We start from the raw sequence: 15,022 nt of genomic DNA on the forward strand, positions 1-15,022 counted from the left end.
AGGAATGGCCTTAAAACAGGAACGAAGAACATGCAGAAGAGGAGGTGAGGCAGGCCACGCGGAAAGGCCCGAGGCCAACTGAAGAAGGTTTCCTCTAACATTGAATGGAAGTGCTCAAGCAGCAGAAGTGAAGTACTGTACAACATAAATGAAGTCAGCTCTGTGGCAGTGGCGTAGCCACTGTGTCTGCGCCCTAGTGCGAGGTTGCAAATGGATCCGCTCGCCATTGTTTGAACTCTCAAATATAGCAAAAGTCAGGTCCAGGGGGCACTCGAGCCTCTGAGACTCGGTGCCACTGCACTTACTGCACCAATGTAAGCTACACCCCTGCTCTGTGGAGCACCGACCAAAGTCATCCAGAGAAAGGTTTTGTCAGTTCTTAGACTTCATATATCAGCCACTGGGAGGGAAAGAGTTTTCACCTTCTTTGACCGCTTCTTTGAAAGGTATGTTAAGTACATCGAAACACCTTTAAATGCATTGAAACTGTGCTTCAATTCCACAAAACATCAAAGGCCTCTTTAACCTACTTTGCTAACTGTTATGACCAGTTAAGTAAAGGGCTACAGAGAGGATTTATATTCTAATCAGAGGTGAGCTTATGTTTTGGGGCCCATTTTATTGAGAAGTGTACAGCACAGCGACACAGAAAAATGTTTTACAAATTGCACATTGATTACCTTATAAATAGGGGTGGGTGATATTTTTGGGCTCCTTTGCACTAATCAGAAACATCAGTTAGGAATTTTGCAACTGCCCCAAATTGTCACACAGTTAATCAAAGAAAGTTGATGTTAACGGGTTAGTTTGTGAAGTGAATCAACTAACTTCTGTCATACACTGATCTTAATCCAAATTACACTGATGGATTACAGAAGCAGAGATTATGCACAAAAATCGAAAGTAACAGGCGACAGAAATTGGAACTACAGGGTAAAACTACAGAGTGAAACTGGAATTCAACTAAGATGGTGGTTGGGAAAAACACACATTTCTATCCAAAAATCACTAGTTCTGCTTTCAAATGGAAAAGATGTCTAACTTGTAGAGGGACGGATTAGGGCATCCCTGGCAAAAATGCTCCAACCAGCCCTACTTTCTTCCAGTCTCGTTATTCTCTCTTTTTCCATCAATCTTTTCTCTCTCTCTCCCTCTCTCTCTCTCTCTTCTCTCAACTCTTTCTCTCCACCCTCCCACCCCGTTTCTCTCTCTCTCTGAAGCTCCCCTGTACGTGCCGTAGTTAATCTCTAAAAGCTGGTTAGAGTGACAAAGACACCAGAAGCGGCCATGGGCTTTCCATATCTGCCTCCAAATGCTCCAGCTAGCCAAGAGAAGGTTGGATGGAAGAAAAGGCCCGTCCGACCCCACCTTTTAAGATGGATACCTCAACTGGGATGCCTACCCAAGGAGAGTGAATGGTAATCCCCCACCGGCCTTGGCTATGCTCCCTGAACATGCTTCCTTTGCAAAGATCTTTTATGTTCTAAAATGAAAGGGTTTGTGCCAGCCCCAGAATTGTATTGTGTTCCAGACCTCAGGACAGTTCCACACTTTAATCGTCTCACCTGGCACGGCATACTCTGAGTTGACCACCCGACCCGACGTGTATGCCACTGAGAGATTCCGGGTCTCCTTGCCCTTCTGCCAGTGTCGGTAGCCCAGAAACATGGCAATGAGTCCAACCACCAAAATTACCAGAACGATGATGCCAACGATGGCGCCCAAAGAGTCGTACGCTGCTGGTGCTGCTGGGACCATTACAAATGGTTTTTCTGGCCTCAGGTCTGTAAGGAATTGAAAGATGTTGTCATTTTGTATATATATATATAATACCAAATGAATACCCTAGAGCACATGCTTCAAATGAGCAGATTTAAGTAATTGATGAATTAATGTCAGCCAACGATGACAATTTCTGCTCTGCTCATGTTTCTCCAATTCTTCTTTAAAAACGAGCTCATTATGGGCTTTAAAAAGACTAGAACTATGAGCCATCGTGCTTTGTAAACAGATTGGTAATTAGAGTTTAAATGTTGTCAGGTAATAACAATGTCAACAAATCCCGAAACTTGTTGTAACCAATCCAAGCTAATAATCTGTTACTGCTTCTGGCCACAATTGACATCTTAATCCCATCAAAATTAGGAATTATCCCAAGAATGCGGTTCCAGCACTCCCAAGTCTTGCAACCTTAAAAATTGTTTCATTTTTCAAGTGTCGGTGTTTCATGAACCCACTTGACTTGACATAGGACACAAGGGAAACAGACCAAAGTACTATAATCAATGTAACTCCTTGCCACAATGATTCTCCAAATGATGGCACAAAGACACCTCTTTATCAGGTTATCCATTTTTCATTGGCTAATGAGAACAAGCAACTCCTGTTCTTTAATTAATTTCAATCATTTTTAAAGCAAGATCCTTCAGCAATAGCATGTTTTGTCCATGCAAAGTTTACAATCCATGTATGTGGTCCCCCTTGGGTAGAAGCTCTCTAAAGACAAAAACACAAAGGACATATTAAGGGGTCAATGTATCCCTTTTTCTATCCACCAATAACTCTCCTCCATGGGATGACCCCCTTAAAACCAAAAGTCTAAGCAAAAAAACATCTGATCAAAACAAAATGACATCAGTGTGTTTAGTCGCTAGGTTACTTCTATTTACTTGCAGAATGGTGTGAAAATATATATTTTTTAAACATAAAAATCAACGGGAAAATTACAGCCTCATAGGAAGTAGAGATGAAGACATTTCTTAACTCTAAAAAGATTAAAAAATAAGTACTGTCAATAGGAAATGGCAGAACACAGCTGCCTAGCACCAAAATGGCATAAAAAGTTTACCTTGACAATTATTTTAAAAAGTTAATCAAGTGTTGTCTGTTTTGGTGTAAGGCATTGCTCTTTTTTTAAGATCCCTGTGTATGGGAGGATACCAGCCCTCACCGTACGTTTTGGTGAGCCAGGATTAATTTCATTCAGTTTAATGACTGTTTCAAAGAGTATTGTTTTATCATCTGGGGATCAAGCCATGGTGCATGCAGGTTTAAGAGTCCTAGTAGTGTAGTGCAGTTTTTTCCTAGGTTGGACCATATTGCACTTATATGTCGCAGCCTCCATGCTTTGAAGCTGATGTGAGGCTAAATGGAACATTTCTTAGATGGCCTGAGGAAATGTCTTATCCCTTCTTGTTCCTCTGGAGATATGTTAGACTCCAGAGTAAACTCCGACTACTCACTGGTGAAGAGAATACTCAGAGCTGTAGCCAATTTGTCTTCTTAATTTCACAATGAGTCAGTCTGGTCTCCTTTCACCTTGTGTGAGAGGGAGGGCCTCTAAGTCAAATACTTGTTCCAAAGCAAGCTCAAGCAAAGATCACCTGTGGTTGGCCGCATGTTGAAAGGTAGAGCACTGTAGTATGTCCATTAGCATAGGAACAAGACAGTGCTGCCTGGAGTCAACAATCCAACCGAAGGGAACATACCTCCCTTGGAAAGATGTACGCAAACACACCTGAAAGAGCTCCGGCTTGGAAACATTTCTTCCGCTAGACAAAGAATCCAACTACATAGCTATGTCATATCATGTAGTTACCATAAGACTGAGCCAACCTCCAGTACACCCTACAAAAACTGATTTAAAATGTAGCAAATTCACCTACATCTGAGTGAGCAGGCATATCTTCTGAAATGGCTTGTTGTAACATCTGCCTGGAGAGCCTTTTTTGTCTCCAGTGCTATGCTGACAGTCTGCACTTTAAAAACAAAGGGCCTCCTTTACAATATTTTGATGCATGGCAGCACAGCAAGCCTTCCTGCTGCGCCCTCGTGCGTCAAAATAAAAGGGCAGGTATGCGCTGTACTTACAAGATACGGAGCATTCCTGTTCTCCTCCACTGCATCAGCGGACAAACACCCTAGCATCATTTTGCAAGGGTGCCTGCACTGAAGGGACAGATTCCTGCACAAAAACAATCACTAAAGGCATTTTCCTCTTTCTATGCGTGCTGCAGAATGAAAAACAAGGAGAATTGCGCTTCCGTACGCCTCCCCTGGGGAGGAGTAAGATTCTGACGCATTCCCAGGATTGCAAAATGTTGTAAATCTGGGAAGGGGTCTAGTTGCATGGTAACATCCACAGCAACACCCATGGAACTCCCTTTTCAAGCAGAGTTGTGCGTGAAATGGAAACATATTTACAAGGCCATAAAAAGTCACGCAGGGTGACTTTACGTTGCCTTGTAAATATGGGTAAGCCCATTGCGCTGCCGGTGCATCAGTAAAAGTGGCGCACTGGCGGTGCAATGGGCTCGTAAATAAGCCCCAAACCGCGCATTACACCTGTAATATATCCTAACAAAAAATTGCTAGATCATTGACAACCCTAGCATTAGCAGTTTACATATCTGACGGAAATTTGGGTGAATGTTCCAGCTGCAGCACTTGTTCAGATTGGCGATAATTCATATACCCATATAATTTTTCTGAATAAATATTACAAAACTCTGTCTTTTTCAGTTTCTTGCAAGTCGCTTGTGTGTAGGCATAATTTCCTTTTTTCCATCTGCGGAAAGTGGATGCAAAACTGGGCAATTTTTCCATTTTTGTATGTGCTTGCCACGGACGGGAAAAAGGATGGAATGCAGGAGAAATTACATGCATAACGAGAATTCTTCTTTCTTTTTTTTGGTGAATAATCTTTATTCATTTTATACTAAGAAACAACATACAGCTGTAAATACGGCATAGCATAGTACATATTGTAGTACATCTCCATTTGCATTATTGTGCCCAGTAGGTACGAGAATTCTTCTTTCTGTGCACTGAGGAATGCAAGACCAAAGAATTCTTGTGTTGTCTGTCATTTTCAGGGGCAGGCCATTGTAGCGACTTTGATGGTTGGTACATTAAGGCACTTACAATTGCTGCCCCCTGACAGTGATCTTCAAATACATTTTTCCCAGCAGGAGAGCTTCAGTATGGTGTCTGCTTGCCAGGAGGCACCTGAATGTAGCGAGAAGAAGAGACATCTCTGCTAAGGAAGTTGTTTTTTGAAGTGAGGCATGTAGGGCTTTTCACTTAAATGTCAACTGTAGACATGCAGGTGTTCAATATAACATATTGCATTGGCGACCAAGATTCCAAAATCGCTCATCTTCATGAGATGATGAACATTTGGGATGACCTGAAACAGACTAGAGCCAAAATGACTTTCAACTTCGCTCCTCAGCATTAAATGCCAGGAAAAAAGAAATGTACACTAAGAAAGATATTCATTTGCTGTCGACCAACATTCCAAAATCACTTATTCTCATGACCTAATCAACATTTGGCATGGTAACTTGAAATACTTCTCTCAAAATAAATTCCGACTTCACTCCTCTGCACTAAGTAGAAAGGAAACCAAAAATGTGCAGAGAGAGATGATAACCCTGTGATTTACTGTTTGCTGATTTACTCACCTTTTTGACACTGAGCACCCCCCCATCCTTCGGCACAGTGGCATCCTCCCGTCACGTGGTCACAAGTGGCATTATTAAGGCAATCACAGGCGTGCAGGCAGTGGAGTCCAAAGGTTTTAGCTGGACACTCTAATGCATAACAAAACAACTCCACTGAAATCATGTTGTCACAACATAAATCAAATTACTTGCATTCAGATGTTCAGCATTTCCACTGAATGACAAATTGTTGGTATTTTATATAATTTGAACAAAAATGCAGGCATATTTTATTAACTTAATTACAAACTTGAATAATATATTTTAGGACCTACATATTATAATAACGAGCTAGTCAAGTTTTAAATCATCCGTATCTTATACATGGATGGTTTTTGACACTTAGGGGCATATGTAAAAGCCCCTTTTGCCACCACAACGTCACTTTTTACGACGCTGTGGTGGCGATAGGGGCACTGCCTTATTTACGTGGCTTACCGCTGCCTTGTAAATAAGGCCCCCTTTCACGCAATGCTTAGCGTGAAACGGCTGGGCAGTGGGTGTTGCGGTGGGCGTAAATAGGAGGCAGCACCAAAATTAAGACCAGGTAAATCCTGATCTTAAGTTGGCAAAACGAAGAGAAGTGCATTATTTCTCCTTGTTTTTGCTTTTTCCACGTGTGCAGCCTTGTGCAGCACACATGGAAAAAGCAAAATGCATTGGATTGTTTATGTTCATAAACAATCTTTAAAAAAAATCCATTTTGTGACTTCTATGTGTGCTGCATTAAGCGGCACACATAGAAGTGACAAAATGGCATTTAAAGATTGTTTATGTGCAGGAAGGGGGACCTTCCTGTACATAAACAATCCTCCCCTGCACGCAGACACCCTTGCAGTATGGTGCAGGGGTGCCTGCGTTGGCGCTACACTGCTAAGTGTAGCACTAGCACAGGGGGAAACGCAAGGCTGCACCACATCGTTGTAAATATAGTGCAGCCTTGCATTTCCGAAGTGGCGGAGAGAGGCGTTTAGCCATGATGGCCAATGCCCCTCAGTTTTCCTGTAATGTAAATAGCATGCATCTCAGTTTACCACATAAAGTGTGGAAGTGTGATTGAGGATAGACAAAGTGGCGTGATGGAACGACAAATGGGCAGCTATATTCAGCTCATCTGGATAACCTCCTTATAAAGGTGTTTTAGTGTGAATTCTAGAAATAAGTTAGCACTGCTCTGATCAAGTGTTTAGCACGGTGGCTGAACTGATGGAGGCATGACCATCAATGTGAGTAGAAACTACCTGGCATAGAAACAGTACTCTTGATAGAGGGTGTGATTGCTTACTGGCTTCGCAGATGATGCCGCGGTATCCAGGTTGACAAAGGCACTTCCCGGACACATGGTCACACTCTGCCTCGTTCTGGCACTTGCACGACTTGGCACAGCTATCCCCATAAAATCCTGGACTGCAGGCTGAAAACAGAAAATAATTTAGCCAGTCAGCCAAGAAGGTAAGTGCACAGGCTTGGAGAGCACATGAATTTCCTTACTAAGAAGGCACATTTTTGTGAAACACCGCCTAGATGGATGTTTATTTTGTGACCAACACATATACCAATTGCAGGGTTATTTGATCCGAAGGCCCAGCATGTTGAAATAGTAGTGGTTAGCTGGGTCAAATGAGGAGTTACAAACATGGTCAAACCATGAGGATCCGTGACCACCATGGATAAACATAGTTTGTCAAATTCCATGCCTAGAAAATTACCATTTGGGAGACCACAGTAAAGAAGGATCATGACATAATGTGTTTTTAATTACCCATTGTTGAGATTTTGTAATAGATCCATACATGCCCAGACAGTATGTTGTAGCACAGCAATTTTGCCCCGCACACAAATGAGAATGGATACCTACTTCACATACAATTTTTATATTCCAGGATGCCTCATGATTTATCAACATGTTCATTTGATTCTGTTTTTTTAATAACATATTTTATTGATTTTCAATATGCAGCAGAAAAACAAAAAACAAAGACCAACAATGCAGTCACATTTGTCGCCCTAGCGGCAAAACTATTGCACATAGGAGAATAAATAGAGAAGACATACAGCAGCACACTATCAGTGTTCCAGGTGGGCAGCAACAATGTACATTGACAGAGGCACACTCTGGGCTCTGCAGAGGGCACTTGAAAAATGATAGAGGGCCACAGGCCATTGATCCCTGCCGGCCCGTGGGGCGGGGTGCATCTCCAATGTCCCCAAGGAGCGTTTAGTCAGTACTAACGACATTACCCTTCCGTGGCACCCATATGTGGTCATACTTGAGGGAGACCCCATGTGCTTTGTACACCAATGTTTGCATTACCGCACAGTAATCCATGCGTCTCTACTACTCATGGAAGAGGGGTCAGATTAATACCTCCAGTGCTAAGCCAGAACACCTTTGGCTACCAGATATGACAGAGCCAGGAGGGTGCATGTGGTGTGGGGCCCACCCAATTCATCCATGATCCCCAGCAACATAACTTTAGGGTCGAGCTCCGGCCTGAGACGCAGCACCCACCACATCCTGTCATTAATCCCCATCCAGTACCTCCTTGCCACAGGCGCTCCAGCAGTACATGATATAGGGAACCCAGGGAGAGACGACAACGTAGACACTACGGCCCAGGAGCTCCAGGGGAATAGCAGATTCAATGAAAAATTCGGAATTGGGTCAGGCACATGGAGATAACCAGCCCATACGGGCCATCTTCGCCTCTGTCCATTTGACTTCTTGCAGACCACTCAAATCCTCCTCCCATCTAGCCCTAAGTGTCAGTAAGGGTCTGGTGTATTGGCCACTAGTGATTTATACAGGCGCGAAATGCTATGCCCACACACTGCGCCAGTAACCGGTTTGCAATCAAGAGAGTTAAACTCAGGAAGGACTACGAGTTGTGTCTTGTAATTGTTCATTTGATTCTAGTACATTTGGAGTAAACAGATATTTTATATCAAGATTTGAAGTTGCTTAAACCCTTTTTAGGATATTTGGGATAAGAGACCTGTTTTTCAATATTTGTTGGATTTCAGTGCAACATCATACAATTTCAAATAATCATTTCTGAACACAATGAAATACCAGGTCTATAGTGAGAAGCATAGGGTGCTGACTTTTAATATAATTATCTTTTAGAGAATATCTATCACCATCCTATTTAGAGAAGGATCCTGAGAACTGAGTCTGGAGTTCGAAAGCATATCTCATTCTTGGACATCAAAAGTGGTAAAAGGTTTAAACCATGTTAATAGTGTGTCATTTGTAACATCTGAAGCTCATAAAGTCACCTTGTCTTGCAAGAAACAATATCTGACTGCATGAGTGACTGTGTCTTGTAAAAAACCATGCCGGGGTTGAAGATAGGACTACAGAATTCACCACAGCATGCAGGATGTCAAACTTGGGCTTCACCATTCTCAAATAAATGCCATGCGTTCATGGAAAGGGGCGGAAACATATCTTATAAAAGCCCATCTCAAGATGGTGGTCCGTCCACTGGATGCCTGAAATTCCCGCTCTAAAGAAGGCTTTTTGAGAGGAAAAAACATTGCTACGCATTCCATTCCCTGATTTTCTGTCGCAATCTTTGCACCTGAATTTGTTTTTTACAACATTGATCATTTACCTTCTGGATTCTACTCCTGAATCAGCCTTTTATTTCCTTCTTTCCTGGTGACAGGAGAGGTTTGATGCCTTGCTGCTGTTTTCGCCAAGAACTACAGGACTGCCAAAGGTGATTTTGTTTCCCCTTTTTGGATTTTTCCACATAACCTGGACCCTTTTAAAGAGACTCTTGGCGCATCTCACTGGGTTTTTGTGGGAGTTACCTTTTTCTTCGGCAATCAAGAAGGGTACTCAACAGACATACCAGCTCCAGGATTTGACAATGATGCCCTTTAATGCATGGAAACAGAGGCACAGATTCTCTGTTGTTCCTTCTCATTCAGATTTCTGGTTCTAACAGGGCACCTGTCATTGGTCAGAACTACTTTATATAAATATCAAAATCACAGCCCAGCAGCATGGCAGATAAGACCCAACTTGACAAAACAGGTTACCCATATATTCTGCTTTGTTTCACCTGAGAAAAAGGACGCCTGAAATTGAAAGCTTTCAACTAAAAATACATATTAGTCTGATCACTGTATTTTTTTTTTTTTACAGAATTTTATATAGCGCGAAATTGACCCGAATAGGGTATCAGAGCGCTTTACATAGCACCAGTTGCATTACATGAGGACACATTCATTTTTTGTTAGGCACAGGGAGATGAAGTGATTTGCCCAGAATCACAGGATGTTCAGCATCATTGCCGAGACTTGAACCCAGTTCCCCAGATTCGGGGTCGACCGCCCTAGCCGTTAGGACAACTCTCACTATTATTAGCTCCTTGGTGTTAGAAAAATGCACTTTACTAATAGATGTGTGTGTGTGTGAGTCTATATATATATATATATATATATCCTATGGAAAATAGGTCCTAACTATAACTACCTACTGGCGACCGCCAGTAGGTAATATATATACACACACAGATGGGAAGAGACAGCTATGGATGGATCTTGGAATACGTTACACAATGGAAGTAGGTTAGGGAGAACTGTTGCAAAGCTCCATGTACTATACCTTGAGCACAGTATCTGCCGGACCACCCTGGCTGGCAGGTGCACTCCCCGTTCACTGCACTACAATGGCCGCCATTTTGACAGAGGCAGGTGTCAGCGCAATTCACTCCCCAGAATCCCGGCTCACAGGCTGGAAGAGATGAGAATAACAGGATTAGTATTACTATGCAAGAACCTCGAACATCATTTCTAGCCTTTTCAAATATAATTACAAATCATCTCTCTAGATTAGCGATTCCTAACCTGTGGTCCACTTGCCCCTGGGGGTCTGCGTGGCCTAGTCGTGGGTTGCATTGTGGCCCATTCCCTTTTCGCGGGAGCGTGGGGCTGCACACTGGTTTGATGGATGGGAGCCAGGCCTGACACACTGCTTTGCTCCTAACTCCTGGGTTTGTGGTAGAAGTGCAGGGGCAGTGTGGGCAGGCAGCTTTGCAGCACTCTGAGGTATGCGGTGCTGCCCACACACTGCCCCTGTCCTTGTACAAGCACTGGAGATACAACGCTGGCCCACCTCCACCACGGGTGAGCAGCATCAACCATGGTGGTCTCTCCACCCACCCCACACTGAGAGGATACACATAAGCCTGCAGTGTGTGAATGAAGACAGTGTGACTCGCGAAGCGCGTGGGCTTCATCCTTTTCACCACCATTGATGCTGCAGGAAGTATGTTTTTTTAAAACATTGCTACACTCCAGTCGCCTATCAGCTCAGCAAGGTGGGTGCTAGCACCTTAGCAGCAAACCAAAGGATGTCACACCTGTTCCTTCCCTCAGTACCCAGTAATTCCTTACCATAAACGCCTTCAAAACTGGGCGCTGTAGGCGGGCAAATCCATGGACGCAATTCACCAAAATGCCAGGGGTAGCGGAAGTGACATTGCTTGCCATTTGACCTTTACTTTGACTCACAAACACATGCTTACACACACTAACACATTCACACAATCTCACACACATAAACACACTCTCACCCGCAAACATGCATACAACTTATATTTAACAGCATTTTTTGCTTACCTTAGCTTCCAGATAGGGTCATATTCCAGATAATGTACTCCATTTTGTATTACACTAATAATTAATACTATTAGTCACTATTTGTATAATAAATAAATTGACAGAAGCCAGACAAGTGAAGCTCCAACCCGCGTCCATTAGGAAGACCTGCCCCTGTGTTCCCGGTACTGATCTTGCCACCTCTGAGGCCAGGGGTCGCAAAAGCAGTGCCAGGGGTAGCAAGGGGTATGCAAGGGTCGCAGTTGCCACCCCTGGAGATGACGTCCATGGCAAATCCTCAAACGAATATTTCCGGCATTCCAGAGAAGCTGCTCTCACTGTGCAGGCGCTCAGTGCTTACACCCATTGAGCTCAGTGCTTACACCCATTGAGCTCAGTGCCTACAGCCAGTGAGCCCAGTGCTTACACCCATTGAGCTCAGTGCTTACACCCATTCAGCTCAGTGCCTACAGCCAGTGAGCTCAGTGCCTACAGCCAGTGAGCTCAGTGCTTACACCCATTGAGCTCAGTGCCTACAGCCAGTGAGCCCAGTGCTTACAGCCATTGAGCCCAGTGCTTACACCCATTGAGCTCAGTGTTTACACCCATTGAGCTCAGTGCCTACAGCCAGTGAGCTCAGTGCTTACACCCATTGAGCTCAGTGGCTACAGCCAGTGAGCTGCTCAAGCCCAGAGGTCATCTTACAGATTGTTCAGTTTAGAGTAACCATTGCTGAGAAGTTGTGAGTCCAATTCTAGCGCTTTGCTAAATAATATATATAGGCACAGCGCACCATATCTTCTGTGTTTTATATGTTTTCAAATGAAAATACCAGAATGCACGTATAATAGTATGTATACCCGCAACCATATACCGTACAGATGCAACGTGTGTATTGATGATGTGGTGCACGCCTTGCAATAGTGATTTAGTTGGGTCCCGTAGAGGTCAAATTGTGTGCATTCATTTATTGAATTTGTAAATTGATTTATCCAAAGCACTAATCTGAAAAAGTGATAGGCCAGGACAAAACATGGATGGGAAGAACATTGTGAACATAAGTAGAGCAGCCTAAAAAATAACAAATAATTTTAAAAAACATTAGCAAGAATATTAGTGAGGACAAGCATGTCTAAGGGGATTGCACTTGAGCAATTTTTGAAAACAGAAAGAGATGAAGAGAGTCGTACTTTAAGGTTATAACGAGGCAAGGACTACTAATGGAATGGGGCACAAAAGGGGCGGGATTTATTCAGAAGACCTTGACCCGCAGAAGAAAGGTTAAGAGCTGTCATGTGTAGACTCAGCAAATCCATCAGATTAAGGGAGTCTGAGAATGGACACATCTGAACATGATATATAAGTAATGAAATTGACTCAAAAAGTGTCGACGAGGTTGGTAAGGCGTGATCTGAACAGAGATGTTAAGTCAAACAAAATGCAGACAGAAAAGTGAAAAAAAAAAGAGAAGGGAGAGAAGCATTTTGAGAAATACCAACATATATGCAAAGGCAAAGCCCAGACTTTACAGAATATCAGCAGAGAAGGAAAGCCCAGGCTTTACAGAAAATCAGCAGAGAAGGACAGAAAGGCCTGCATCTTTTTAATAGTATGCATTTAACAAACACAAGCATTGGCAAAAACTTTAAGTCTGGGGTTGGCTGGCAACCTTTTTGCCTTTACCAGTGCTTATTTTCATTGTGAACTTTTTTTTAATGAAGACCACGCGGCACACAAGAGGCCTGGTACGAATTTTATGAGAGCTGCCAGTTTCTGGTCAAAGTCAAACAAGCACTGTCTAGAAACCAAGATATATATAAATGTTTTGAAGTGTAAAATCACTCCATGCACCAGTAGTCCCAGCACAGAAAGGGGATTTTTTATTCTGTGGATGAGTACATGGTGCGAAAGCAGGATGATGTAACTCACAGTCAGGCAGGTCAATGGCTGAAGTGGCCTGACCCTGCGTCCCATACTGTGTGCTGTGGCAGGTGGAGGCAAAATGTGATGACACTATAGCAGATGCTTCAGCGCCCTTCATCCAATGGATGAAGAGGGCTGACTGAGGCCCTTGTAAATAAGCAGGAGTAATATACTTTTGTTTTTAAAAATAAACATTCTTGGCTAATCCCAGACCTATAACAAGCATTTTCAAAGACAATACGTTAGGTGTTGGCTGCCAGACTTTTGGCCTTGTTAGTGCTTGTTTTGTCATTTTTATGCAAACCTTTATTGATGGGGAAGCTGCCAGGCCCTCCTTTTCATAAAAGGCAAGAATAATTGTTTCCTCAGAAAGCACACTGACACAGTAGTTCTGGCTTTGATGGCTACTTTGTATGTGGATGTGCCCCTTATGAGAGGCCAGAATGCCGTCAGTCACAGAGAAGTCAGCCAGTGGCTGAAATGGGCTGACCCATTGTCCCATGCTGCATGGTGTAGTGGGTGGAAGAAAAATGTGAATGACCCTGCAACAGCAACAACAGACCTTTGGATGAAGAGGGCTGGCTGAAAGGCTAATGCCCGACCTAACAAGCATTGGCAAAGCCAATAGGTCTTGCCTATGCTAGAGCTATTGGCTGTTCTAATGTGTTTTAGCCATTGACGCATTCCCAAGCCTTCCAGAAATGGTAATGGTAAATCTGGAAATGTGCTAAAATCCATAGGTGGATGAGAGGGAACAACCATGCCCCACCCATGGAATGCTTCCCTGGGGCAGCGTAACACAATGCAGCGCTTTTTGCTGCATTGCGTTACTCTAGATTCATCCAGCCACCCTGGGCCACACAAGGTGGCCTTGCATGGCTTGTTAAATCTAACTTTGTCTTTTCGTCACCCTTGCACCCCCTTGCAAGGGCAACACAACTGAATGGTAAATATGCCCCAAACGAAATAGGAACATTTGAAGACATTCTGCCCACATCTTTTGCAAATCACTTCATGCTTTGTATTTAGGATTGTGCTATATAATGAAAATACACAGACGTGACTAGGGAATAACTATGGGAACTGAGAGAAAACTATGAGGCGCAAGTTCAGTATTTGGTATTGCCATCCGTAGGTGAATGGACAGGCTGTTGTGGTTCATATTATATGTCATCGGGTTCCACAGATTTCATTTTGACTCAAATCTTTCTCAGGGGCAGATGAGAACACCAAGTACATATAAAACATTATTTCCAGTGATATCATTAAAGAAAGGTTGATTTAAAGCTACCCCGAACCCCCCGTTAAAGTTATGAAATAAAAAGCTATACTGGAAACTTACGTTGAGAGCAGTCACTACCAATCCACCCAGGGAAGCAATCGCACGAGCCGTCCACATGGTCACAGGTTGAAAAGTTGGAGCACTTGCAAATCCCGGCACATTTTTTACCATACCTGCCAAACAGGCAAGCTGAATGAGGGGGACAAAGAATACACGGATCACATTTTCATCATATTCCAAGACCAAGTCATTTCACAGTAGGTATTTGAGGTTAGAGAAGGTCTAATCAAGCCAATGAGTAACCCAACAAACTCAGTGTGGGTAGATTACTAAGGAACCAAGCCACACTCTTATTTATAGAACCTTATGATGCTTCATTGTATTTGTGAAAGTTGAAACAAAGAGATATCTTTACTGACAATTTCTTCAGAAGGGCCTGGCAGGGAATGGACATGGTCACAGGTATGGAATGTCAGTGCGGGAAGTCATTCAACCAGGAAAAAGAGATAAATGATGTCTCCTCAGGTCACTTGTATAGCAACATAAATCTCCTGATTGCCTACAATTTTGAAACCTTTCCACCCCTTCTCCAACATCGTCCTCTAATACTCGTCTCCAAACTCTCATACATCCACCGAAAGTTAAACTCGAGCCCAGATTCTTCAAGCATGAAAGTATTTATTTAAATAAACATGAAGCA

The 15,022-nt window shown here is 43.1% G+C and overlaps 1 protein-coding gene across 2 annotated transcripts in view; it reads right to left on the bottom strand.

Moving 5' to 3' along the window:
• Window positions 1-15,022, bottom strand: part of PEAR1 (platelet endothelial aggregation receptor 1) — a 311,694-nt gene that overhangs the window by 20,035 nt on the left and 276,637 nt on the right. For both annotated transcript variants that reach the window (XM_085639753.1, XM_085639752.1), the window contains exons 15-19: window positions 14,383-14,511; window positions 10,123-10,251; window positions 6,790-6,918; window positions 5,466-5,594; window positions 1,566-1,784 (exon numbers count right to left, since the gene is read on the bottom strand). In XM_085639753.1, the coding sequence (XP_085495879.1) occupies window positions 1,566-1,784; window positions 5,466-5,594; window positions 6,790-6,918; window positions 10,123-10,251; window positions 14,383-14,511 (735 nt within the window). The remainder of the gene's footprint in view (window positions 1-1,565; window positions 1,785-5,465; window positions 5,595-6,789; window positions 6,919-10,122; window positions 10,252-14,382; window positions 14,512-15,022) is intronic.

This window comes from Triturus cristatus, chromosome 12, assembly GCF_964204655.1.
Source record: "Triturus cristatus chromosome 12, aTriCri1.1, whole genome shotgun sequence".
Lineage (NCBI taxonomy): Eukaryota > Metazoa > Chordata > Amphibia > Caudata > Salamandridae > Triturus > Triturus cristatus.